This window comes from Dipodomys merriami, unplaced genomic scaffold, assembly GCF_024711535.1.
Source record: "Dipodomys merriami isolate MVZ:Mamm:240054 unplaced genomic scaffold, mDipMer1.0.p SCAF_11, whole genome shotgun sequence".
NCBI classification, from domain to species: domain Eukaryota; kingdom Metazoa; phylum Chordata; class Mammalia; order Rodentia; family Heteromyidae; genus Dipodomys; species Dipodomys merriami.
Window position 1 is genome coordinate 46,588,334 of NW_027202382.1, and position 25,556 is coordinate 46,613,889.

The window sequence follows — 25,556 nt, forward strand, 5'->3', positions numbered from 1 at the left end:
GAGAGGCTCGGGCAGGCACAGACGAGCATACCCATGCACTAGCAAAGGCAAAATTCACAGGCACACAATCACACAGGCACATGCAGACAGCAGGTGGATTCCTTCAGTCAATGGCTTGTCTTCTGAGCTCTCCTAAGACCTAGAATGAGGGATGGGGTGGTAGCCCTGGACGGATGTGGAGATGAGGACACGCTCGGGTTTGAGTGGGCAGGCTGGGGGTAGAAAGAGGGAGCGAGCATTCTGTTTCCCGTGGGGAACAGGTGTGAAGACGGAGCAGGAGCCACGGTTGTGGAGCAGAAGGAAAGCAACATAGCTTGCAGGGGGCCTTGCTGGTGGAGGTGTTTGGAGACAGACTTTGTTGTGCTTGGAGTCTGAAGGTGGAGGAGAAAAGGGGAGGTGTGGCAGCCTTGCTGTGGGTGGGAATTGGGGTCTAGGTACAGGCCAAAAACACCAGAGAGCACGTCACAACCGAGGCTGGTCCTGGCTCTGGGGAAGGGGGGAGAACAAGGAGCCCTTGTGGTTGTTCCGAGGCAGAACACTTCCCACTCTGATAATAAAGTTCTTGCTCAGCGCACACTTCCTCAAAACCCATCAAAGGACATTGTGAAAGCTAATTGCACAAATTAGTACTATCCATTCACTGCCATCCCAACCAAGTCCTGTAACTGACCCTACCTTCAAGAGTGTGTGTGTGTGTGTGTGTGTGTGTGTGTGTGTGTGTACCTTTGTGCAAATGAGGGCAGCGAGGTCCCATGACAGAATAAAACCCAGTGGCTGTGAGGAGGCGGGTGCACGGAGCGGCCATGGAGCCCTTGCAGCTGCTTCTGCTGTCTGGGGCACTGAGCCTGCTCTCTGCGGTGCAAGCAGAGGGGCCTAAGCTAATTCCAGCTCGCTCTTGGCAGGTGACAGCCCTGGGCGGGAGTGAGGGTGGGGCCTGGTTCTTTTTTGTGTGCCTGTGTTGGGTGTGGGGCCTGAACTCAGGGCCTGGGCGCTGTCTCTCAGCTCTTCAGCTCAAGCTAGCACTCTACCACTTGATCCACAGAGCCACTTCCGGCTTTTTTTGGCTTATACGGTGCTGAGGAATCGAACCCAGGGCCTCATGCGTGTGAGGCAAGCACTCTCCCACTGAGCCACCTTCCCAGCCCAGGCCTAGGTCTTTGAGATGAGGTCTCAGGCCTGTGACTGGGGCTGTCGGTGGGGGTTGGCAGTGTGTGTGGGTCTTAGGTCCTTGCTGACATCAGTCTGGACGAGGGGTTGGTATGGGAGGGTCTCTGGGGGATAGTAGCGTTGTCCAATAGCTGGAGGGGATCCAGAGGTCGAGGGACACACTGCAGATTTCTGAAAGTGAAAACTTCTTAGAAAACCCATGGCTTTGTGTAGATGGCTACCCATGAGCCTTTCATTGGGAAATAAAAGTTCTAAGTAGAGTCCCATCTGATGAGTGGAAAGAGCCTTCTCTGGAGGAAGTGAGTCATTGAGTGACAGGACTCCCCCTCCCGCCTCCCCCCTCCCCCATCCCCCCCCCCCAGGACCCAGCTGGGAGTAGCCTGGGAAGCCTCCCCACGCCATCCCATCAGCCCCTGCTGTGCCAGTTCTGCTCTGAGACAATTTCTCCCTTCTAGCTTTTAGGAGATTGGAACATAGTACGCTGGGCGGGAAACATGCCTATTCCTGAAAAGCGGAAAGCCCACCCTCTGCCCCCCTTCATGTTTGCCATCAACAAACTCAAAAAGTTGGAGTTCAGGATGAACATCATGTGAGTACCCTGCCCACAGGCCGCTCTCCCCACGCCCTGCTGTGCATTGTCTTACCCCAACCCTCCCACTGTGCTCCTGCATCCCCGCATCATACGCCACGAGGAATACAGCATCTCTTCTACGATCTCAGCAGTGTGCCAACTAAACATCTCAGGGTTGTGTTCCTGTGGGGTGCTGGATGCTGAGTGACTCTGGCCGACCGTCTGTAGAGTTAAAGCATGTGGGCCAGATGCATGCATCGTGCATGTCCTTGGCCATTTATCTCATTGTGGGAGCCTTGGTGTGTTGGAGAGGACAGGAGGGAGTGGGTGTCCCGGGAGAGAACGAACCATGTTTGGCTGCTGTGTTCTAGGAAACCAATCGGATGCATTCAGTTCAAGCTGCCCCTGGATGAACACTCCGAGCCCGGTCTGTTCTTCACCTGTAAGTAGCCAAGTAAACACTAGTTCTCTCCTTTGGTCAGGAGAGGCCGCAAAAGCAGGGCCGGGACTCACAAGGCTTCTGCTGCCCGCAGGGTGGAGACACAAGATCTACATCAGCCTCCTTCCAGGGAAGAAGCACGCCATTGCTTCCTTCAAGGACAAGGTGGACAACATCTTGCACCAGATGATGATGCTCATGGGTGTGTTCCAGTGCGTTCCGAGCTGGTGGGAGCTGAACAGGAACTTCTGGCTTGCTGTTCAAGGACAAATGTCCGCTTCCTGCCCAGCTCCCTCCAGTCCCCAACGCCCAGCCATCCCCGGCATCCCTGGACTCTTTGTGGGACAGGGATTTGTTGGCCTCTCTCACCCTCAGCTGTCATGTGACCAACCCCAGTCCATCAGGCCCATATCCATGCTTGGCCCACACCTCAGGCCCCTCCTGTCCCTTCTCAGGCTGCACTGGGTGTGGGCACGCGTTGATCAGGAGATCCGTTTGGGGCATATGTGCAATGTGGGCAGCGTGAGCAGCGTGTGCCTTGTCTTAATGGTGGACTCCGGCATCCAGTGGGTGGAGGCTGGGGCATTGGTCAAGACTCTGCTATGCACAAGTGGCCTCCATGGGAAGCAGGCTATCCCAAAGGTCAGTAGGGTCCAGGTGGATGCCTTGGCTTCAGCCTGTGACCATTGTCACCTTCAGGGCCACTTCTCCATCCCAAGCCCCTCGGCTCTCCCCACGCTTCCGGTCTCTGCCAGAGTTCTCCAGGGCCTCCTCTCCAAGGGTCCTCCTTACCATGCAGCCTCGCGAATATCCTTCCTCATTCTCTCTAGCATTCTACATCTGCCTTTCCCTATTTACTGATGCTGCTCCCCTCTCTGTCCACCCCATCCTCAGTGTTCTCAGAGACTCTGCACCTACATGGTCCAAGGAGTAGACTATGTGGGAGCTTGGGCTGCACCAGGAATTCATGGACAGAAATATCCAATACTTAGAGATTGCCTTCACCTCCAGCTCAAATCCTGTACCTTAGAGCCACTGTGGTGCCAGATCCATTAAATCTCCACAGGTCACCTCCCACCTCCCTCTCTCAGTTCAAATCTCAGCTCCTTCCTCTCCCTCCTCTAGGCCACTGTGTTCTGGTGTAGGGGAAAGGTCCACACCAAACAGGGCCCAGGGCGGGGTGGAGCCTGTGCCATGCCCCATTTCTTTGACAGGATTTTCAGGGTAGGAACATAAGCATCATTGATCAGGAGGGTATGGCCTTCAAGACCAGTCTCCATATGGAGGGGAAATGGCCAAGGAGGGGACAGGGTCCTGGAGGGACAGGGACACACAGGACCTCTCCTGATGGGATGAGCTCTGCTGTCTCAGGGCAGGAGATGGGGCCTTGCCTGGGAGAAGCTGAGCAGCTGATTGATGAAGGGGGAAGGGTCACTGATAGGTGGAGCTAGAGGTCTCAATCATCAGTCTCAGGGCTAGTTGATCCATCAGTCTCATGCTGTCCTTCAGAGAAGGGCTGTAACATGACAAGACGTGATACCTGTGAAGGGAATTCTCCATCCATCCTCTGCTTTCTGCTGCTGGGAGCCCCTTCCTGTGAAGGCCTTAACAGAAGGGAGCAACCAGCAGTGATCAGCTTTGAGAAAGACTATGTCCCAAATGATGCAGACACCTAACACCTGCCTCTTAGCTCCCACTGGCTGACCTCTTTCTCAGGAGATCTGGGCTGGGGAGGCTCCATCCTGGTATTCGAATCTTCTCAGTGCTCAGCTGCGGGTCTCCCGTGTGGGATAGTAGCCTTCACTCGTCTCCGCCCACAGCTCTGTGCGCTGTGGGCCTTGTGATCCCTCTCCCACCCTTACTCTGTGTGCCTGCAGGTCGCACCCTGGACGAAGACGCAGAGGCTGTGAAGGTGTTTGTGGACTTTGTGAATAGCACAGGGCTAAAGAGAACAGATATGGTCCATCCTAACCATGTCGGTAATGTGAAGAATTTTTCCCCCTTATTTCTCCTTCCTTTTTTTTTTTTTTTTAATGATTCCATTCACCTGAGGTTTGTACTTTTGGATGTCTTTCCCCTGTACTGTGGTGACTGCATGGCTATTCCTCCACGCCTCTTGTCTATGTCTGCTCTGCAGGTGCCTGTAAGTTGCCACCTAAGTCTTAATGCAGGGAGGGAGGACCCGCAGAAAATGCCTGGACTTCAGAGCTAAGGAACCTGCGTACCCTCTGCATCCTGTGGACTTAACTTCTCTGAGCAGAGGGGAACAAGGCCATCACCCGCACCTTCCAAACCTCTCTACCTGACTTCCCCGAGAGATGCCGAGATTAGTAGAGCACATCTCTGGGTGTGTCTGTGAGTGCATTTGTATAGGCAATCAGATCATGAAGGATTCTGACCTAATAAATAATTTAATCTTGGATTCAATCTTGCTCGATCATGGACCTGTTGAAGGTGGAGGCTGGTTGGAGGAGTTGAGCCACCAATGCACAGGGCTATTCAAGTGTGTATTTTGGCCTTTCCCCCTTCCTGTTACCTTCAGGGCTCCCTGACTGCTAAGAAGTGAGTGGCCCTCTCTGCCCCACAGACCTACCCTGTGATGTTCTGCCTCAGCTCTGGTCCAAAGCAACCCAATATCCTTGCACTGAAGCTTCTGAAGCCATGAGTCAGAATAAATCTTTGTTCCTTAGGTTGTTTCCCTCTGCTATTTGTCACAGTGATGAAAAAAAAAAAACCCACAACAAAACCATGTTCCTAATGCCCTTTGCTTTCAATGGAGGTGGTCAGTGACCCCTAGCCATCTAGTGCCCACAGGCTCAGGCTTTGCCTCATCAGGTGTGGGAAGAAGCATCATTAAATGTTCATAGTGGGGCTGGGAAGGTGGCTCTGTGGTAGAGTGCTTGCCTTGCATACATGAGGCCCTGGGTTCGATTCCTCAGTACCACATAAGCAGAAAAAACCCGAAGTGGTGCTGTGGCTCTAGTGGTAGAGCGCTAGCCTTGAGCTGAAGAACTGAGGGACAGCGTCCAGGCCCAGAGTCCAGGCCCTAGACTGACAAAAAACAATGTTCATAATGGTCAGAAAGGAGGAGTTTAATAACTCACAAGCCATAGCATGCATGGTCTCAGAGAGGGCAAGGCAGTCCCAGGCAGGCAGGCCTAGGGTCACCCAGTGCAGGTGGTTCCAGAGCCTGGTGTCTTGGGATGTTTTTCAGTGGTCTGGTACCTGGTAATGCTCGGTGACCATCCCCGGAGAATGGGAGGTATGACTTCCATGCAGGTAAAATGGGGCTTGAGGATGGAATCACCACCATCTCTAGAAACCATCGAGAGTTCAATTTCTTCCATGTTTGGTGGCAGCACCCACAAGCTCTGGTCCCAGGAGTTCTGGGGGCATCTCAGTGCAGCATCAAGTGAATGAAATGGAGATGATTGCTGGCTCCATGCCAGGGAGACAGGCAGCTCCTCCCCCACAGCTGGAGAAGATGGCTGCTCCTCACCCTTCTTCATCAAATCCCCTGGGCATCTGGCAAGGCCTCCTATTTCACACGAAACGGGAGAGCCCTTGTCTCACGAATGCAAGAAATAAAAGAATGAAACCATAAGGACAAGGCTGCAGTAGAATCAGAATTTTAATGTAATGCAGTAGACCCCCTGGTACCCATAAGTATATGGTTGCAAAGAGACCACTGTAGAGAAAAAAATCACAGTTGCTCAGGAGGTGTGGAGTTCAGTACTGTACTGCAGATACTCGATTCACTTTTCCTACATCACTGTCCAACTTCTACTAAAGACACACTACCTTTCAACAAAGCAGACATTTTCACTATATCACTGAAATTAAGCACATAAAATGGGTTTTTGGGAGCTTAGGGAGATTTCCATAATTTTTATCTTCCTTTTTTTGGTACCATTTCAAAGGGAAACACTCAGCAGATCACACAGTAATTTAAATACATTGATGATAATCTGGGTTGACAGAGCATATTTGTATAAGCTGAGTTGTATAATGTGTTTATGGGATTTTTAAAAAAAAATAATTCTCGCCGGGCGCTGGTGGCTCACGCCTGTAATCCTAGCTACTCAGGAGGCTGAGATCTGAGGATTGCGGTTCAAAGCCAGCTCGGGCAGGAGAGACCGTGAGACTCCTATCTCCAATAAACCACCAGAAAACCGGAAGTGGCGCTGTAGCTCAAGTGGTAGAGCGTTCGCCTTGAGCTGAAGAGCTGAGGGACAGCGCCCAGGCCTAGAGTTCAAGCCCCCCACGACCGACAAAAAAAAAAAAAAAAAAATTCTCATCGTTTTTTCAAATTCCTGATTAGGTTTTTTTTTTTTCCCCAAGTCCTTGAGCTTGAACTCAGGGCCTGGACACTGTCCCTGAGATTCTTTTTGCTTAAGGCTAGCACTCTACCACTTGAGCCACAGCACCACTTCCATTTTTTTCTGTGTATGTGGTACTGAGGAAGAGAACCCAGGGCTTCATGCATGCAAGGTAAGCACTCTAGCACTAAGCCACATTCCCAGCGTGAGTGGTTTTTTTTTTTAAACTGTATTTGGTCAAAATAAGTCTAATAAATTAGTGAATAAAGCAGGTTTACTATATTCACCTGGGAAGGTTCAGGATATAATACAGAGGGCAGAACCTAGGGACAGGCAAGGTTCCATGCCTTTGGTGGCATTACTTGGCAAAAGTCAGTTGATCCTCATTTCCAGAGATCCAAAAAGCATCTTAGGCAACAAGTCAATCCTGGCAGAAAGGTATTTGGAAATGATCTTTGCTGATCTTGTCTGTTTAGTGTCCTAAAAGCCTGCACCCAGCTGACCGTATCTCAAATCTGAGAAAGTTTCTGCTGTTATTGTTTGAATGTTTTCTGTGCTATTGGATTTAACTTCTTCCCCTTCATCTATGCTCATGATTTATAGGTTTGGTCTTTTCTTCTTGCTGGTATGAGGCCTTCAATGCAGAACTTAGGTGTTGTCTCCTTAGTGTTTTGGCTCAAGGCTGGTACTCTACCACTTGTATCACAGCTCCACTTCTGGCTTTTTAGTAATTAATTGGAAATATGAGTCTCATGGACTTTCCTGCTTAGGCTGGGCCTTAGATCTCAGCCTCCTCAGATGGCATGAGCCACCTGTGCCTGGCTAGGTTTGTTTGGTCTTTTTAAAAAAACGTCACTTTATTGTTACTTTAAAGGTGATGCACAGAGAGGTTAAAATTACATGCACAGAGGGGTTAAAATTACACAAGTCAGGTAATGAGTACATTTCCTTTTATACAGTGTCTTCCCTTCGCTCACTCTCTCTCAGTCCCTTTTCATCTCTACCCGCGAGCTGTAGATTTCACTTTCATCTGTGTCCCGTGAACTATTCTGCTGCACTTTTTCACCCCTTTTCCCTTGAGTTCTATACCCTCCATCCTACCCTCCCAGGCAAATACAACATATGTAAGGAAAAGAAATCAGAATCATCAAATAATTAACATAATAAAAGAGATCTCTTGTTTCTATATCTTGTTTGTTTTGATATACACATATATTATTTTATATAAATATAAAGAGGCATATACACATTGTGCCTTTGTGTTTCTCTCCTAGGAGTATCCTCTTCTGGTCTCACTGCATGTGAGTGTCTAGAATCCTGTATAATTTATCATATCCCAGTGTATTTTAGATCAATTTTCTGCAAATCAGAGAGAATATGTGCCATTTGTTATTCTGAGCTTGTCTTGTTTCACTTAATGTGACTTGTTCTAGTGCTATCCATTTCCCTGCAAATGGCATAATTTTATTCTTTCTAATGGTTGTGTAAAATCCCATTGTGTGTAGGTACCACATTGTTTAGACCTACTCATTTATTGTGGGGCGTCTGGGCTGCTTCCTTATCTTGGCTATTGTGAATAGTGAGGCAATGAACACGGATGTGCAGTGCCTTTATGGTGTCCTGGCTCATGATATTCAGGGTAGATGCCCAGGAGTGGTATGGCAGAGTTGTAGGGAAGATCTGTTTACTTTTCTGAAGAACCTCCAGATTGCTGTTCAGAGTGGTTATACTAGTTTACATACACACTAACAGTGCACTACAGTTGATGAACTTTTAATGGGAGTCCAAATCAGGGTTGGGGAATTTGGAGACTGTTCTTGGTCTGTTGATTAAGAGTTGGAAAATCTGGGAGCAAGAGAGAAATGTAGCGATTTTCATCTTTGTTGTGTTCACCCTGGAATCGAAACTGACCTGATCCTCAACAGGCCCTGGGTCATAGCCAGTGGTCAAGCAACAACACCTCCTCTAGTGAGGAGTTCCTGGGCCCATCCATTCTCAACCCAAAATGTCTCCGTGGTGACTGTAAGTCGGCCTCTCCCCTCTTAGGGTGGTGGCCAGTTGCTGGATATGTTCTCAGCTGCCTGGGCCTGGGACCTGCAGCTGCCCCCTTTACATAACTCCCTGGCCTGCATCCTTGCTACTCAAGGAGGTAAGGAGAGGGATCAACCTGTGCACAGGAAACAAATGAGATCACAGGCATGTAGATCTCAGGAGCAGGAGCACTGTGGGAGCTAGTGGGAAGGCTAATATGGAGGTCATGCTTTCAAGGACCCAGGGATTGTTGTGTGCATAGATAACAACACTGTTAGTGTGTATGCTGCACTAACCACAGGGCAGCAGTCACTGCTGCCTGGACTGGGAGAACCAGTGCTTGCAGATGAAGCAGGAAGTGGTTGGACCCTGGGATTGGAATCCACCTGAGCAGGGAGATTATTGTCAATGTCATTGGAGGAGTTCATGCTTTTGTTGTTGTTGATGGTGGTCATGGGGCTTGAACTCTGGGTGCTGTCCCTCAGCTCTTCAGCTCAAGGTTAGCCCTCTACCATTTTGAGCTATAGCAGTTTTCTAGTGGTTAATTGGAGTTAAGAGTCTCACGGGCTTTCATGTCAGGGCTGGCTTTGAACTGCAATCCTCAGATCTCAGCCTTCTGAGAATCTAGGATGACAGGAGTGAGCCACCAGAGCCTGGCTGGAGCTCATGCTTTGTCACAACAGAGTGACACTTTTCCCCCGTGACTAGCTACCTCCTGAGCAATGTCCACCGGGGCCCCTGGCTTACTCTCTTGTGTCAGCCTCCTGAAAATAAGGTTTGACTTGGCCATTCAATTGTGCAAGGGCCCTTGGTTAGAGCTCATCCTAGCTGCTGTCTTATGCTAGGACTCCCTGCCCTGTCCTGCCTTGCCGGCTACTCCTATGGATGATGCCGAGAGGCCAGCATGTGACTGAATGTCTCAGGACCTTCAGCCTACAGAGACTCTTTGATTTCTTATTCTCTGAGTGTTCAGCAGAAGCCAAGCATTGGTAATGCCTAGGTCACAAAGACTGACATCCTCTAAGAGGTTTTGTTTTCGGTTGTTTTTTTTTTTTTTTTTTTTTTTTTTGTTTTGGGTCCGGTCGTGGGGCCTGAACTCTGGGCCTGGGCACTGTCCCTCAGCTCTTCAGCTCAAGGCTAGCGCTCTACCACTTGAGCCACAGCACCACTTCCGGCTTTTTTCTTTTTGCTTATGTGGTGCTGAGGAATCGAACTCAGGGCCTCATGCATGCAAGGCAAGCGCTCTACCACTGAGCCACCTTCCTAGCCCTCGTTTTTTTTTTTTTTTTTTTTGTCTGTTTTGGGGCTTGAACTCTGGGCTTGGGCGCTGTCTCTGCACTCTTCAGCTCAAGGCGAGTGCTCTACCGCTTCCGGTTTTCTAGTGGTTTATTGGAGATAAGAGTCTCACGGCCTTTCCTTCCCAGGCTGGCTTTGAACTGTGATCCTTAGATCTCAGCCTCCTGAGCAGCTAGGATGACAGGCGTGGACCGCTGGTGCCTGGCTTTTTTGAGTAAAGTTTTGCATGTGGATCAGGTCAACACTGTCCTTTCATAGTTTGGTGGTCTCAGAGCCACTCATTGTTGAGTGGTGCTGGGCGCTGGGTGCTGTTTTCCTTCCTGGTCTTGGAGTTGTTCCTCATCTGTGGTTGTCTCTGTTGGCCTGAGGATCAACAGCCTCTGCTATATGCTTGGCATTTCCTGGCTGCTCCCGGGGTCCCCTGCAGAATTCTGGGTTCCTCCTGTGCAGGGCACTGTCCTGTCTGGATGTTTGTCCGCACGTTCTGATGGTGGCTCAGGGCTTCAATGCCACCTTCTTCTCTTGCACACAGCAAAGCTGCCTGGGCCTCTGGCGTGATTTCTGCCCCGGCATTGGAATTCCATCTAGGCTTAGAGTTATGGCAACAAGCGGTGATGTCACCCATTTCCCTCATGGAGAGATTGCAACTGCACAAATGTGGTCCAATATATAAAAACACACAACCATTTCAGAGGTTCACACCCAGTTCCCTTTCACTGTGGTCTGTATGTGAGTCTGTGCCTTGCCACCCCTCCTGACACCAAGTTAGATGTCAACTCAACTGTCATTATGGCTTTAACTCTTGCATATTTTCCCAATTGGCTTCTACATTTATGTGTTTGCCAACTCCCCCTCCATCAATGTAGGCATTGGAGTTACCCTTTAAACCAATCACATCCTGACTCTGGTACCCAGCACCTCCCTATTTCATTCAGAGGAAGAGGCCAATTCCTTACAGCAGTTCACCACCCACCCCTGTCTGCTTTGTGCTCTCTATGTCCTGTGCTCGGCCAAATTCCAATACCAGTGGTCTGTTTTATCCATTTTGTCTCCAGTCTGTTCCTGGCACCGCCCCGGCTCCCTCTCCCCTCTGGAACTGCTCCATGGGCCTCTCCCAGCTGACTCCTCCTCCACCTGACTCTCATGGCTCATTTCCCCCACTATCTTCAACTCCAGGTGCAAATGTCAACTTGGGGAGGTGACGTGTGCCATTCCCTTGAAAATACAAACACCCCCTCTTGCCTCAACCTTCCCTGTCCACTTTGTTCCCTTTGCTTTTTCCTCATCACACTTGTGACCTTTCAGAATAATTTGTAATTATATCCATCAGTGTTCAGTCAGGAGACAGGACCACACAGTAGACAGAACAGGGAGCGTGTGTGTGGTGAACACTTGAACACTTGCCAGCACCAGTGTAAGGAGGACAATGGAGAACAGCCCAGGCTGCCGGAAAGCACCTGAGGAAGGACTGACCGGGGCTGAGACCCCTCCGCAAGGCTCAGGCCCCGCCTCTTTGGTGTGCTTGGGCTCAGGGGTGGCGGGCGTTCTCTGGGCTGCCTGGGGAAGAGCTGTAATGGACAGTGCACACAGCTGGTGGGGAAGGCGGGTGGCCAGACAAGCAGGAAGCCTCTCTTCCTTTCCAGATATGGTGACCTGGGGCTGGAGAGCCCCAAGACTCACTGGGAGCCACTAGTGGAGTGTCAAGAGGAAGCCACGTGCTGGGGCCACTGAGCCAACATAGAGAGCTTACCATGTCCCCTACTTGTGACACTGGTCATTACACAGCAGGAGGATGGAAAAGAAAGAGCTGGAAGCATCCTGGGACTGGAGGGGAAGGCCCTGCTTCTGGATCTCTAATAAAAGTTATATTCATACTGTGAACAGAAGAAAAGTGCCAACGAATTCTCCTCCATTATTACAGAGCAGGCAATGAGGGGTGTGCTTGGAGCTGGAGGCAAGAACTTGATTTGAGCACTGTAACTCCTCCGTATTTTGTTTATTTTGTCCTTTGATACTAGATGTGAATGTTGAGACAGCAGCACATTTGCTTTGATCCCTTCACTCTTGCATTCTTTGAACGTGTGGCCAATGGAGAATGGAAAAAAGTTCATTGGATACGTGAATAGATGTGTTTTCTTTCTTTGCTTTTCTTTTTTGTTGGTCATGGGGCTTGAACTCTGGGCTTGGGTGCTGTCCTTCAGCTCCTCAGCTCATGGCTAGTGCTCTACTGCCTGAGCCACGGTGTCACTTCCGGTTTTCTAGTGGTTTATTGGAGATAAGAGAATAGGGAGGAAATCAGTGTCCAGGAACAGTGCGGGGTCTCTGCATGTCCTTTCACACACATGTGCATTGACCAATGCAACACAGGGTCTGAGTGGCCTTGTTGAGTATGAACGCTACTAGCTCACAGAAGTGCAATAACGAGGCTTCTTCCTTTAGTGGACAAATATTCATGACTCCAAACATGTGGCTGGGAGCTCTTCAATAAAGTCCAGATAAAATTGCGGGCCACATGGTCAAGCTTCTACTCTTGGAGAACATAAAGGGGGACTGAGGAGTTGAGCGATGGCCACAGGTTGGAAAAGGCAAAGCAGCGGCATCTGGGAGGGCTCTCAACAAGTGTGGCTGGCCTCGGAGCAGAATGGGCAGGGGGGAGGGACGTTGATTCACAGTGTGGGCTGGGGCCTGTCCCGAGCTGGTGACATCTCAGCAGACCCAGATCGATGCCCATTCCCAGGAGGCTCAGGGTGAGGCACGGGAGGGAAGTGAGAGGACTCCATGGACACAGGGCTGGGGCTCTAGGGAGCCGGGGGTGGGGGCTGTCTGTGGTTCAGAAGTTCAGCCCCTTCCTCAGTGACGTGAGGTGAGACACAGTTCCCCAGGGAACAGGGCTCAGGCGGGACGTGGGTGGCCAGAGGGTGTGTTGGAGGGGAGGGTGAGGAAGCCAGGGCCTTCCTCCCTCATTTTAAAATACAGACCCATGTGCCAACACACTGAATGACGGGGCCCCCCTCCCCACCCCCCACCACATGGCTGCTCTGTGAGCACTGAGTTGCTATTCATCAGATTCCAACAATAATACCCTTCCACCTCCATGATGGACATAGATTTGGCCATGACAAATGGACAGGAGGATATGGTCGGTGCCACGTGGGCACAGGCCACTGGCCGTGGGGGACATAAAAGGCATCAGTCTCCTCCAGACAACACAGGAGACCTGCCTCATCTGTGAGCACAGAGCCCGGAGATGAAGACCCTGCTCCTGACCGCCGTGCTGCTCGGGCTGGTGGCTGCCCTGCAGGCCCAGGACCCTCTGTTTTTCTCCCCACAGGAGCTGAATGTGAGCTTGGGCGGGGCGGTGGATGGGGCAGGAGAATGGCATGAGGGCCGGTCACCCGACATTGACTGAGCCCTGTATCAGAAGGTGTCATCCAGCCTGAGGTGCTCAGAGACTGGGGACTCCAGTTCCCAGCCAACCTATGGCTGCCTGCCTGGGACAGGGCTGGTCAGGGCTGGCTCAGTGGAGCAGGTTAGGGGAGGGGGTCTGTTGAATGGATACCCAGATCCTGGGCCCTCTCAGGGAGGGATTTTCAGGACTGAGAACTTGCCTGGCACTGGGGCTTGGGACACCCTTCCCAGAAAAAAATAGAGAATGGCATCTGGGGTACAGATACCCACTGCCTCCACCCAGGGCCTGGAGTCTGGAGTGCTGGGCTGGACTGAGCTCAGGGGTGCAGGTGTGTGTGGGTGCATCGCATCTCGGGGGCAGCAGCCTGGGCGGTGGGAGTATCATCACTCAGGCTGTGTGTGGGAAGGCCGGCAGGGGAAACCTGGGCTCTCAGGGCTGGCTCATGGCGCGGTCTCTTCCAGATCACCGGGACCTGGTATGTGAAGGCAATGGTGTCCAAGAACCTGACGGAGGGGAGGAGGCCCCGGGAGGTGTTCCCTGTGACTATAACGGCCTTGGAAGGTGGGAACTTGGAGGCCAAGATCAACTTCAAGTGAGTGTTGCCCCATGGCTCTCCTCCATCCACTTTCTCTCCCTTCCTCCCAGGCAGGGGTGGGATGGGATTTTTAGGGAGTCAGCTAGGCTGAACAGGGCATTCTGAGAGCTGTGGTCCCCTGTTTTTCAGGTTTAATGGTCGGTGCTATGAGAAGAAGGTTCTGATGTACAAACTGGAACAGCCTGGCAAATATAGGGACTGTGAGTCTGCCCTGGCTTGGCCTGATCCTTGGGGACGGGAGGGCCCCTGCTTTGTCAACCTCACAGAAGGGGCCACCTCCCATCCTGGGTGTCTGTGGCCTTGACACCAGCCACCACCACGTGCTACAGCAGAGAAGGACTTGGACATCTGGGCGGTATGGGAAGCAGAGCAGGGTAGAGTAGGGCCTGGGACCTCCTCCCACCTTGACCTCTTCTGCTGTCAATCATCTGGATTCTATAGCACCCAGGGGAGGGACTTCCTGCCCAGTGTCAGGGACCACAGCAAGGCCTGGGCTCAGGCTAGCTGGATCTCCCACCATCATGTTCTAGACTATTCCTTAATGTCATTGTCAATGTCTTCTCCAGGAATGGATATGCTAAAGGACTTTTCCCCTTCTTCATCTACAGCAAAGGGACACAAGTTGATATTTGTAGAGCAGCTGCCCATGAAGGACCATGTCATCATATACTGTGAAAAGCAGCGCCCTGGGAAAACATTTGGCATGGGAAAGCTCTTGGGTGAGGGCCCCTCAGAGCCCCTGTCTCCTGTGCCACCATCTGGGCTGTTAGTAGAATGGACATAGCTGTAGCTTGGCGCTGTGAGGTCTCCATGGCCTGGTACTGTGTACTGCGTGGGGATGGCTCAGGCTCCAAAGAGGGTTATCTGGGCAGAGACTGTCAGGGACAGGGGCAGCCCAGGCCCCGAGAGACCTGATGACCCAGGAGGGAGTTTCAGCCCTGGAAGCTGGCAGGAGCAACTTCCTGTGATCTCAGGCCAAAGGTCATAGTGAAGGTGCTGGACCCCAACGGAAGTCTGTGGGTGAGGGACCCTCCAGGGCCAGGGCACAGGCAAGCACCCCGGAGGTACAGAGGCCTTTGGGGTCAGTGTGTGACCCTGCAGGTCTGCTCAGGATCAGCCCAGCTCGTGAGGGTCACTCAGTGGTTTGGGAGGTGCTCCCACCCCAGAGCTCCCCTCTCCTTCTGCCTCTGGCTGCTGGAGGGCAGAGCCCCTGGTGCTAGGTGGGACTCATCCCGGGCCGTGCATGCACCGTGGGCAGCCGCCGGCCCCCCACTCCTCACTCTGGCCTCTACCTCCGTGCACAGGAAGGAGCCCCGAGGCAAGCCCCGAGGCCCTGAAAGAATTTAAGAAATTCACACAGCACAAGGGACTCCTGCAGGAGAACATCATCATGCCTGAGCAGAAGGGTGAGCGCGAGCTCTGTCTACGCCCCTGCTCTGCGTCCCCAATCCTCCCTGAGTCCCCTACAACTTCCCATGTCACAGGGTCTCCTTCCGTCCACTCCCCCCTTGTGTCCATGCACGGCTCTCTCGCTCTCTGTGTCTCTGTGGGAAGACACAAGGACAGCGGGACCCCGCCCCGTTCAGTGCTCAGCCACCGAAGGGTTAAGATCCCGACATGCTGGGCCCTGGGCCCTTTCTCCCGCACCTCTCACTCTTGTGTTTTCTTGGCTTCTGCAGATAACTGTGTTCCTGAGCAGAACTAGGGTAAGTCACCCTCTGGGAGAATGGTGTTAAAGCTGAGTTGGGCCCTGGTGTTTGAGGTCCAGCTGCTGTGGCCGTGACACATCAGGCAGGAGTCGGCCCCAAGGGGCGTTCCTGAAACTCCTTTCTTTGATCAGCATCCTCTCTTGATAACTTGGCTGGAGACATCCAGATCAGTGAATCAACACTGTCAGCCAAAGGCTGAGAGATCACCCCACTTCCCAATGCTCTTTGCTTTACCATCATTCTCCCCGCTCCCTTGCTCCCCCCATGGTCCAATCTCCCACCCCAAATACACACCAGGGATGTTTGGAGACCTGGCTGGTCACAGAGGCGCAGTGATGGCTCTGGGGGCTCATGGCTTCCCAACAGGCCCCGAAGCTTGGGGAAGGAACATCCCAAGCCCAGTGTCTGCACCCTGTCCCGCAGCCTAGACCACCTGCGGCTCCCACGCGATGGGCACTTACCTTTGCTCCTCTTCCTGTCACAGCAGCCACCAGGGTCTGTCCCTCTCAGCCATCCTGCCACCAACACAGTGCTGGGAGCTCCCCGGACCACCTCTCGTGCCTGGACCGCCCCTTCTTCTTGAACCGTGGCTTGTACCTTATCCTTCCATCTCCCACCCAGCCCTGCTTCACTCTAAATAAAGCACGACAGCAATGACTTTGAGTTTGGCATGTCTGTGAAGGGGCCTGGGGTTACATCCCTAAGAGCACTGCTAGGATGGGGAGATAGACCTAGTAAGGGCCCCAGGGGGTATGGTACCCGACAGTTCTGTAGGAGAATGTGATAGCCCCGGTGGGGGAGGGCGCTGGATGAACACCCACCCCAGCAGGCTTTGCGTGAATCTGGGTCCTGGGCTGGAGAGATAGTGTCAGGGGAGGCCCCGCTTTGAGCTGTCCTGTACTCAAGATGGTAAACATAGCCCTGAACTGCCCGCCCCAATGGAATCAGGCTGGGTTTGCCTAGTCAGTATAGGATGATATTGTCTGCAATTAGGAATAACTAAAAGTTTCGCTTTATGATTTGCAACCCTTATTTTCTTTTTCTTGTCTTATTTCTCTGGCTAAAAATTCAAGTGCTACATTGAGTAAGAGTGGAGAGAGTAGACACAACTGTCTCATTCCTGATTATTTTTTAAGCACAGTCGAGTGGCTATCCTGGACAGTATCATTTATACTCTTAGCTCATGTACCAATTTGTATTAGTGTGGAACCCGAAAGCAAGTAACATGTACACACTGTAATAAAAAACAAGCGAACAGAATGGTTCATGCTCAAAATATCTGCTTAGAATCGGCTGGATTCCTTTCAGGGTCTCTTAGGGCACACCACCCCTTCCATGAATAGTGCTTTGATGAGGACCACTGGAACAGCTCATCCAAGGACCCTGCTAAGCGCACACAGCTTTGCTTAGTTTTTCATAGACTTCATGTGGCATCAAACCCAGGCTTTTGGCAGATTGCAGGTGGACGGCATTCTCATGAGCTACCTGTAGGTGGAGCTGTTGCACTCCAGGTACAGGGGTCATTTGAACACTCAATTTACACCTAAGGACAGGACAGGTCAGTCAGGTACGCATAAAAAGCCATGATTTAATTTCTGCCTACCCACTTTGCATTCCAGAGGCTGGCACGTGGAATGTCCCATGACCCCCACCACTGTGACAATGGCGGCAATGTTTAACACTCTCAATGTCTAATTCAGAACCAAATGAACTCACTCCAGTATTCAATAGGAAGTTAGTTGTGTGTCCATTGCCAATCCTCTCTTTGGGGTTATTTTTATGGAAGCCTCTAGAATTTCTTGGGACCCTGGGCCTTGTCATTCCTCATCTGAGTATCGGGCCCAAGAGGCCATCAGGCCTCTCCAGGGCTCTGGGTAACCGGTCTTCCTGGACCACTTGTAATCTCAACTACTTCCCCGGGGCTAGGGTCCCAGCTTGTGGGCCTTTCTGTAGAGACAGGAAGTGCCCAGGTCCAGGGTGGCACAGCGGAGGATGGACCAGCACCTCAGATCCGGCCGTGGGTGCCTACACAGCCTGCTGATTCAGCAAGCCGTGCCTGCAGGGTGCTGGACATGGGAAACGAATGGCTGTGCTGTGGACAGAGGGTGTTGGAGTGATGTAGGCCTGGCGGGGGAGAGGTGTGGGCCAGGGAGGGGGAGAGGTGTGGGCCAGGGAGGGGGAGAGGTGTGGGCCAGGGAGGGGGAGAGGTGTGGGCCAGGGAGGGGGAGAGGTGTGGGCCAGGGAGGGGGAGAGGTGTGGGCCAGGGAGGGGGAGAGGTGTGGGCCAGGGCGGGGGAGAGCTGTGGGCCAGGGAGGGGGAGAGCTGTGGGGCCAGAATGGCACAGCTGCCATCAGAGCCTGCCCCAGTGCTGATTTCCAGCCACCAGGAACGAGACGACGTGGGAGGCAGGAAGATGTCCTTCCGATGCCAGAGATAAAAGCTGCTTCTTCCTCATGGTGGCGGTCCTTGCCCAAGGCATTGGTGCCATGCACTGTTCCGAGACTGCCAGCCGAGATAGTCACGGTACGGTGGCGACCGTGGGACAGGCCTTCTACGGGAAGCGTGCATGGCCCGCGCCCACGCAGAGCCAGCGCGGCACTGCCACTCGCTTCACTGACTTCGCTTCCTTCTGGTGAGGGAGCCGAGCTGGGAGCCGCCTCCGGGGCCCCAGGGCCGCTGTCAGGAGCTTCCCAGGCAAGAAAGCCAGAGCTTTTTCCATCACTAGTTTCAGGGTCTCTTATACCTCCCCTCCCCTCCCCCCTCCCCTCCCCTCCTGTCCCCTCCCTTCCCTTCTCTTCCCCTCTCCTGTCCTATTTTCTTCTCTCCTCCCCTCCTCTCCCTTCCCCTCTCCTCTCCTCTCCTTTCATCTTCTCTTATCTTCTCTTCTCCCCTCCTGTCCTCTCCTCTTCTCTTCCCTTCTCCTTCCTTCTCCTCTCCTCTCCTCTTCTCTCCTCTTCTCTCCCCTCCCTTCACCTCTCCCCTCCCCTCTCCTCTTCTCTCTTCTCCTTCCCTTCCCTCCCCTACCTTCTCCTCTCCCTTCCTTTCTTCTCTCCTCTCCTCTCCCCTTCTTTTCCTTCCCTCCCCTCTCTCCTCTCCTCTTCTCTCCCCTCCCCTCCCCTCCTCTCCAAAGGTGGACGGACACAAGACAGGACATTTGCCACATATTTCAAGACAGACGCTGAGGTGTCACAGGTAAAGCCAGTGGCTCGTGGACGGGTTGGCCAAGCTCATGCTTGGATAGGATGCTCTGCACCTTATCAGCGCCCTGTGAAGTTCAACAAGCCGGGGACTCTGGGATGCATTAGAAAGGGTTTCTCAGCCTCCTTTCTAGTTTCAGGGAGACCCTCCCCATTCCCCAGGAGAGAGTCCAGGGCTGCTGCCAGCCTCGGGGCCTGGGGCCTCGGCTCCTTCACAGCTGGGGCTTCTTTCCTGTGTCTGACTCACGTGAGCACATGCGTGTGGTCTCCCTCCGTGGAGCTGGGACCTTTGCACGCCTTGCTCAGGAGGGCGCACAACCTCTTAGAATGTATGTGTTTTCGTGTGCAAAGTGCAGGGCCTTTCTTTGTTCAGTCAGAATTTGAGGTTAAGTGACACACCCAAGGACAGAGGAAGGTCACTGAGACCCGAGCCCCAGTCCCTCTGTCCCCGCACCTTCCTTCCCACAGTGTACGTATCATTTCCTGCCAGCTCTCGTCTGGGTCTGCTCCTCTGGCCAGCCACCCCGTCCTGCACATCCTTGGGGTGGAACGCTGCTGTTCAGTGACTTCCAACAATAATGACATTTATCCTCCACTGCAGAGCTGGCGGTGTTTGTGGTCAGGAAGGGACAGGCCTGTCTTCTGTGCCAAGTTCCCCGGTTCCAGGACCCAGTGGTATAAAGGGCAGCTGATGTGAGGAACCAGCAGGCTCCCCCAGCCCCGCGAGCGAGCTATTCGGCAGCCGTCAAGCAGACCCCAGACATGAAGACCCTGCTCCTGAGCTTCGGCCTGGGCCTCGTTGCTGTCCTGCAGGCTCAGACCCTTCCGACTATGGTGGAGGAGGAGAAGAAGGTGAGCCTCAGTTGCGGGGATGGGAGAGGATACCAGGAAAGGAGACTGAGGCGGCTTGGGTGAAGACCCCAGTCTCCCATGCATCCAGGGAGGCCCTTGTGTTAGGGTCAATCCCGAAGCCCTTCCAAGGCAACGTGTGACAGAGCATGGGGTGGCTGGTTAAGATGGGCTCGGGGTGCAAAGAAGCTATGGTAGGAAGGGGGCCTCGCTTCAGCCCTAGCTGGGCGGAGGGAGCCTGCAGTCCTGGCTGGGCTACGGGGACTCAGAGCCTCCAGTGGACCGGCAAGGGCAGCGCATGGAAGGAGATGGAGGCCAAGGTGTAGTGTGGGGCTTGGATCGGGGAGGGCGCATCTGCAGGGGGTCTGCTCACACCGTGGTGACAGACACGTACTGTCCCCAGGACGCAGGGACTTGGTATTTTAAAGCCTTGGCATCCGACAAGGAGATTCCTGGCGGAAAGCTGGGCTCTGTGTCTGTGACCCCCATGAAGATCAAGATCCTGGACGGGGGCAACCTCAAAATCACGTTCACTCTCGGGTGAGTGTCTGCTGGCCCCGCCAGGAGGCCATGCTCTCCTTCAGCTTTCCCTGGCTCGACCCAGGGCTGGGGCAGGCAGACAATGCTTTCTACTCCGCCTCACTTCCTGCGTCTCTCCACACCTGGAGGTTTAGGAGCAACGGTGCCACAGGGGTGCCTTGGTCAGAAGGGCCCTGTGGTCTAGGGGTCCCAGAGCGGACGTGGTGGGCTTGGGGGCTGGCACCCACCTTCTACTGGTGAGGGAACAGTTGTTGGTCACCCAGGCCCTGTGGGGACAGGAGTTTTATATTCAGACCTGATCAGAGCTGTCAGAATGGGCTCATGGACCCTTGACCTCATAGACCTTCTAGTGAATTTCTCTTTGGGAGCCTCACAGGTGTGGGGTTTGCAGAATGGCCTACAGGGGGCGCAAAACACAAGCAAGATGGCTTGTCAGGCAATGTGAGAGACACCTTTGAAATTCCTCTGTGGCCCTCCCCTCTGTGTTCCTCCCCTCTGGGCCCTCCCCTCTGTGGCCCTCCCCTCTGTGGCCCTCCCCTCTGTGGCCCTCCCCTCTGGGCCCTCCCCTCTGTGTTCCTCCCCTCTGTGGCCCTCCCCTCTGGGCCCTCCCCTCTGGGCCCTCCCCTCTGTGGCCCTCCCCTCTGTGGCCCTCCCCTCTGGGCCCTCCCCTCTGTGTTCCTCCCCTCTGGGCCCTCCCCTCTGGGCCCTCCCCTCTGTGTTCCTCCCCTCTGGGCCCTCCCCTCTGGGCCCTCCCCTCTGTGGCTCTCATCTGTGTGACCCTCCCCTCTGGGCCCTCCCCTCTGGGCCCTCCCCTCTGTGGCCCTCCCCTCTGGGCCCTCCCCTCTGGGCCCTCCCCTCCGGGCCCTCCCCTCTGTGGCTCTCATCTGTGTGACCCGTCTGCACACCCCCCCCGCCCCCCCCAGGCCCCCACCAGCATGGCTTCCACCTGTGCAGCTCACTCATCCTCCTGGTTCCCACCCGCGTTGTGCTGTGACAGTGTCTGTGATTTGGTTCTAAGATCCTGCCCTTAGGCCACACTGACCACAGGGATGGCCATGGAGTGTGGTCTCTACCTCATTTCCAGAGCTGAAGCATTCCCTCACTGTGACAGGGACGGTCTGTTCTGGGGGCTGTCCCTGAGATTCTCACATCCAGTAGGCTAGCAGCTAGAGGGGCTGGCCAGGTGAGGGTTAGAGGGCAGACCCACAGCCACAAATGAGGATGCAAACTGGGCAGCCTAGAGGTTTCTCTGGAGAGAGTAGAGGGGGCTCAGACAGGCATTGGAGGTCTGGAAAGGAGCAGTGGTCCCAGCAGAGGCCAGGGATCTGCCTGTGGACTGAGGCCTGGGGACCACCTGTTGCCTGGACCTGAGATGGGGTGAAGGCTGCTTCTCCTTAGGCCATGCCCCTCCCTGGGCCTCCTTAGGACACACACTGTGGCTGTCCCCAGCAGAGAGGCCCAGAGCAGAAGAGAGCTGCTCACTGACCTTCTGTTTTCCAGGATTGCAGGCCACTGCAGGGAGATAAGCAACACCCTGAAGGAAACTGAGGAACCCGGGAAATACACTGCCTGTGAGTCCACAGCCCCTCATGGCTGCTCCCCAGTCCCAGCGGGGAGCGGCCAGTGTCTGCTCAGGGTGGCCTTTCAGTCAGAGAACCTTTCTCTCCATTTGGCACTTGTTTGCACACATCCTTAGCTCTCATGGCTCAATTTGCCTTCAAGACCCACACACTGTCCTCAGCCTGGACAGTGCAGGCTTTCCCAGTGGTGATGGCTGAGCCTAGAGCAGGGTGAGCAGCACAGCTGCCCTGGGCTTTTTGCTGGGGCTCCCAGGCTCAGGATGTGGGCACCACTCTGGTGTGTGGGGACACCCTGGCCTGGACATCGGCCCAGGGAGGACGTGGTGAGGACCTGCTGCCAAGCTGCCAGGGGCTGGATGCTGAGCACTTTTCCCAGCTGGGTGCTGGGTGCTGGGAGCTGAGTGCTGGGTGCTGGGTGCTAGGTGCCAAGTGCTGAGCACTGGGTGCTGGGTGCTGAATGATCTTACACCCATGCTGCTGCAGGATCTGGTCCTTACTCAGGACTGGTTGTCCCCGTCCTCTGCAGATGGCGGCAAACACGTGGTACAAATCATTAAGTCGGCCGTGGAGGGCCACTACATCCTCTATGGCGTGACTGACCTGCACGGACATCAGATCCGAACGGCTAAACTTGTGGGTGAGTCACGTGATCTACGGGCCTCCAGAAGTCACCCTGCGACAGGAGGGGCTGAGGCCTCTAGAGCAAACCTTGGGCCCCTTTGCCGAGGGGTGCCTGGTGGGCACCAGACAGGAATGGGAAGAGAGGCCTGCATGCAGCTCACCTCTGAGCAGCTCTGGGTGCCAGCACCCTTCCCGGACAGACAGAAAGGCCCAGGACCCTCCTGCGTCCTCCCCAGGGCCAGGTGTGTGTGAGCAGGGAGCAGAGGGAAGGCGCCGTGCCCCGAGCCCCACCAACGGGTGCCGGCTCCTCCAGGGTGCACTGGTCCTGCCACCGCTCCTGCCCTGGGCCAGGCACAGGGTGCTGAACGGAGAGTGGCCCTGTGTCCCAGCCCAGCTGCCGTGGACTGTGGTGGGACCTGGTGGTCCTTGCCTAGCCAGGCTCCAGGCCCAGCCCCCCGCCTCCAGGCCAGGCCCCTCAGGGTGGGCAGGGCCTCCCCCAGCCCAGCCTGCTCAGTCCTGCAGGCTGGGGTGATATGCCAACAGTCACTCACGCTCCTGTCTCCGCCATCCTCACTTGCAGGCAGAGACCCTGACTTCAACCAGGAAGCCCTGGAGGACTTAAAGAGGGCTGCAGGAGTCAGAGGTCTCAGCCCAGAGACCATCGTCATCCTCAAACAAAGGGGTAGGAAAGAGCACACCCCAGACCCCATGGAGGGAAAGTCACTGTGTCACTTCACGGGCTCAGGCTGCATTGTACCCCGACTGTCCCTTTGGGATCGTGGGAGATGCTGGTGATGGAGGAGCTGCGGTCTCGAGTGAGCAGCTGGGGTCTGAATCCTGTTTTCCTTTCTCTGACAGAAACCTGCTCTTCAGGAAGCGATTAGGATAAAGGTTGGTTTTGGGGGACCCTGGTAAACATGCTGGTGCTGGGTGTTGATGGGGCTTCAGGAGCTCCTTGGGTCTGTCCTCCATCCCTGCTCCTGCCTGGGCAGGAGCAGCCACCTGTCCCAGAGGTGTAGAGCCCTTCCCCACCAGCACTGAGCTCAGATTTCCTTCCCATAGGCCATTCCCAGGCAGGTTGAAATCTACACACTAGCTGCCCTTCCTGTAGTTGCCTGCCTTCCATATTCTGAAGACTTCCTCCTGCTCTTCCTCCTCCTCTTCTTCCTCCTCCTCCTCCTCCTCCTTCTTCTTTTTCTTTTAAAATTATCTCTAAGTAGTTGTACAAATGAATTTCAATGCAACATGTCAGTCTATGAGTGTAACGCATCTTTTAAAATTAATTTAAAAAATGCTCTTTAAGGTATTGTATACAGGAGTTTTATTCTCCCCCATTTCCCTCAGCTCTCCTAGTTCCATTTTCACAGGTATACAGCCTTCTCCAAACACTCTTTCCTAAAATCACCATGGATTTTGGTCCAAACTACCTGAATATAAGCCAAAATGGGTCAGGAGCTTCCTCTTGTGGGAAGAGGCCCCCAGCCTAATTTCCCCAGATCCCAGGCCTCCACTAAGACCACTGGGTGTAGATCTATGGGTGCCAGTGGGCATGGCTGGGTCCTGGTCTTCCTCTGCTACAAAGCCAGCATCTTGTGTATCTATGTGGCTGTCCTGAGCAGGACCCTCAGCGTCCTCCATGGGCAAGGGTCCCCACAGCTCAGTATGTACCCCTAGTTGAGGAGAATGGCTGGTCTTGGCTTTCTGTAATGATGACTGCTTCCTTATCCATGTTCACTCACAGCTGAGCCTCATCACCAAGAGTGGCCAGGTAGAGTCATCCATCCCTGGGTCGCTTTACTCCCTGGGCTGCTTTTAAGAAAGGGGACAGCCAGCCAGGCACTGGTGGCTCATGCCTGTAATCCCAGCTACTCAGGAGGCTGAGATCTGAGGATCATCATTCAAAGCCAGCCTGGGCAGGAAAATCCACAAGCTCTCTAATAAAGCACCCCAAAAACCAAGAAGTGGAACTATAGCTCAAATGGTAGAATTCTAGCTTTGGCCTTAGGACCTGTTCTTTCTCTCTCTCTTTCTCTTCCTCTTTCTTTCTTGCTCTCTGTCTCTCTCTGTCTCTCTGTCTCTCTCTCTCTGTCTCTCTGTCTCTCTGTCTCTCTCTCTCACACACACACCAAACAAACAAAACAAAGAGAAAGGCAACAGACATGCTGCAGGACCTCAGAATTCCTGTGTCTCTTGTGTGTTGTTTAAGAGTTTGCCTAAGGTCTTCTTCCCAGATAGGGACAAAACAAGAGTCCAAATGTGTGTGTCTTGCCACTGTTATTCTGTTTGCCAAAGTCACCTGCCCCTCTTCACACCTGGACATGGAGCTCAGCAGGCAGCCTGGCCAATGGCTTGTCTGCCCTCTGCTGTGATCTCATGGTGGGAGAGCCTGAGAGTTCCTCTCCCCTGCTGCAGCCCTCTTCCTCCCTCCCTCCGTGGCCTCACGGATGCTGAGCTACGCTGAACTACGGCTTGGAAGCAGCCCGGTGGCATCACCCTGAACTTTTGCCCTGGGGGCCATTGGACTAGCCCCGCCCCCATGTCCAGTGCTCTTCATTACCTGCTGCCTTGGCCCTCACCCTCCTCCCTTCTCTCTCAATAAAGAGCTGCAACAGTCCCTGGTGATTGCTGTCTATGGAGGCCCTTGGTGGGCTGCTTTGGGATTTCTTGGGGTTGTGCTCATAGTGGGGGAACTCGCTGGGCTCCCTGCACCAGCCAGGGGCTGGACATGGGGTTGCTTGCTGGGCAGGGGTCCTGGATGGTGGGATTCTAATGGATTGATTCTGAGGAAGAGCTGGCTGTCTCCCAGTCTTGTGTGTGAGGGTGTTAGACACAGCGCTGACCTGAGTAAGTGACCACAGACAGGCAAGAGGAGCCAGAACCAGAGATGTTTTTGAAAAAATCCTGCAAGCTACAATTCCCATGGGCCCAGTCCCCGAGGGCTTCATGGGCTCATAGATCTCCCGCTCAGAGAGGTACTGGGCACCCACAGGCACCCCCGAGGTGCCACGTAAGATAGTTCCTTTTTCATAGGAGAAAGAAGTTGGGTGGAAAGCGTTCTCAGCCCCTGGGGAGGCCTGTGTGTGTTCAGGCTGGAGATAGAGGCACGAGCAGAAGCATCCACTATCTGCCCGGCATCTGGCTCTTCAAAAGGTAACCCTGGACCGCAGGGCCTTCCGGGCCGGCCCAAACTTCCAGGCATCTTCAGCTCATGTCACCTCTCCTGACTGAACCTT

At 53.9% G+C, this 25,556-nt stretch overlaps 3 protein-coding genes across 6 annotated transcripts; all 3 read left to right on the forward strand.

Moving 5' to 3' along the window:
* Positions 1–803: 803 nt before the first annotated feature.
* Positions 804–4,648, forward strand: LOC138815809 (odorant-binding protein 2b-like). The gene is made up of 6 exons (XM_070005164.1): positions 804–902; positions 1,623–1,756; positions 2,110–2,180; positions 2,272–2,379; positions 4,055–4,156; positions 4,315–4,648. The coding sequence occupies exons 1-6, from the start codon at positions 804–806 to the stop codon at positions 4,341–4,343; spliced, it is 543 nt and encodes a 180-aa protein (XP_069861265.1). The 3' UTR covers positions 4,344–4,648.
* An 8,422-nt stretch (positions 4,649–13,070) lies between these two features.
* LOC138815816 (odorant-binding protein 2a-like) lies at positions 13,071–18,172 on the forward strand. The gene is made up of 6 exons (XM_070005172.1): positions 13,071–13,163; positions 13,694–13,824; positions 13,957–14,027; positions 14,436–14,546; positions 15,132–15,233; positions 17,916–18,172. Exons 1-6 carry the CDS (start codon positions 13,071–13,073, stop codon positions 18,170–18,172), a joined length of 765 nt encoding a protein of 254 aa, XP_069861273.1.
* On the forward strand, positions 18,149–24,937 carry LOC138822254 (von Ebner gland protein 1-like). 4 transcript variants are annotated; one of them, XM_070014943.1, is made up of 8 exons: positions 18,149–18,230; positions 19,335–19,585; positions 19,986–20,122; positions 21,623–21,693; positions 22,229–22,339; positions 22,904–23,005; positions 23,182–23,214; positions 24,736–24,937. In XM_070014943.1, the coding sequence occupies exons 2-7, from the start codon at positions 19,496–19,498 to the stop codon at positions 23,205–23,207; spliced, it is 537 nt and encodes a 178-aa protein (XP_069871044.1). In that variant the 5' UTR covers positions 18,149–18,230; positions 19,335–19,495; the 3' UTR covers positions 23,208–23,214; positions 24,736–24,937. The 4 variants fall into 4 exon arrangements, with proteins under 4 accessions (XP_069871044.1, XP_069871047.1, XP_069871046.1 ...); XM_070014946.1 differs by lacking the exon at positions 24,736–24,937 and adding an exon at positions 24,616–24,670; XM_070014945.1 differs by having other exon boundaries at positions 18,150–18,168.
* The last annotated feature ends 619 nt before the right edge of the window (positions 24,938–25,556 follow it).

Coding starts and splice junctions, on each gene's coding strand:
- LOC138815816 (XM_070005172.1), top strand. CDS start 13,071: ATGAAGACCCTGCTCCTGACCGCCGTGCTGCTCGGGCTGGTGGCTGCC. Junction 14,028..14,435: donor GCCTGGCAAATATAGGGACT/GTGAGTCTGCCC, acceptor CTTCATCTACAG/CAAAGGGACACAAGTTGATA. Junction 14,547..15,131: donor TGGCATGGGAAAGCTCTTGG/GTGAGGGCCCCT, acceptor CTCCGTGCACAG/GAAGGAGCCCCGAGGCAAGC.
- LOC138815809 (XM_070005164.1), top strand. CDS start 804: ATGGAGCCCTTGCAGCTGCTTCTGCTGTCTGGGGCACTGAGCCTGCTC. Junction 2,181..2,271: donor GCCCGGTCTGTTCTTCACCT/GTAAGTAGCCAA, acceptor TGCTGCCCGCAG/GGTGGAGACACAAGATCTAC. Junction 4,157..4,314: donor GGTCCATCCTAACCATGTCG/GTAATGTGAAGA, acceptor TCTGCTCTGCAG/GTGCCTGTAAGTTGCCACCT.
- LOC138822254 (XM_070014943.1), top strand. CDS start 19,496: ATGAAGACCCTGCTCCTGAGCTTCGGCCTGGGCCTCGTTGCTGTCCTG. Junction 19,586..19,985: donor TGGTGGAGGAGGAGAAGAAG/GTGAGCCTCAGT, acceptor TACTGTCCCCAG/GACGCAGGGACTTGGTATTT. Junction 21,694..22,228: donor ACCCGGGAAATACACTGCCT/GTGAGTCCACAG, acceptor CGTCCTCTGCAG/ATGGCGGCAAACACGTGGTA.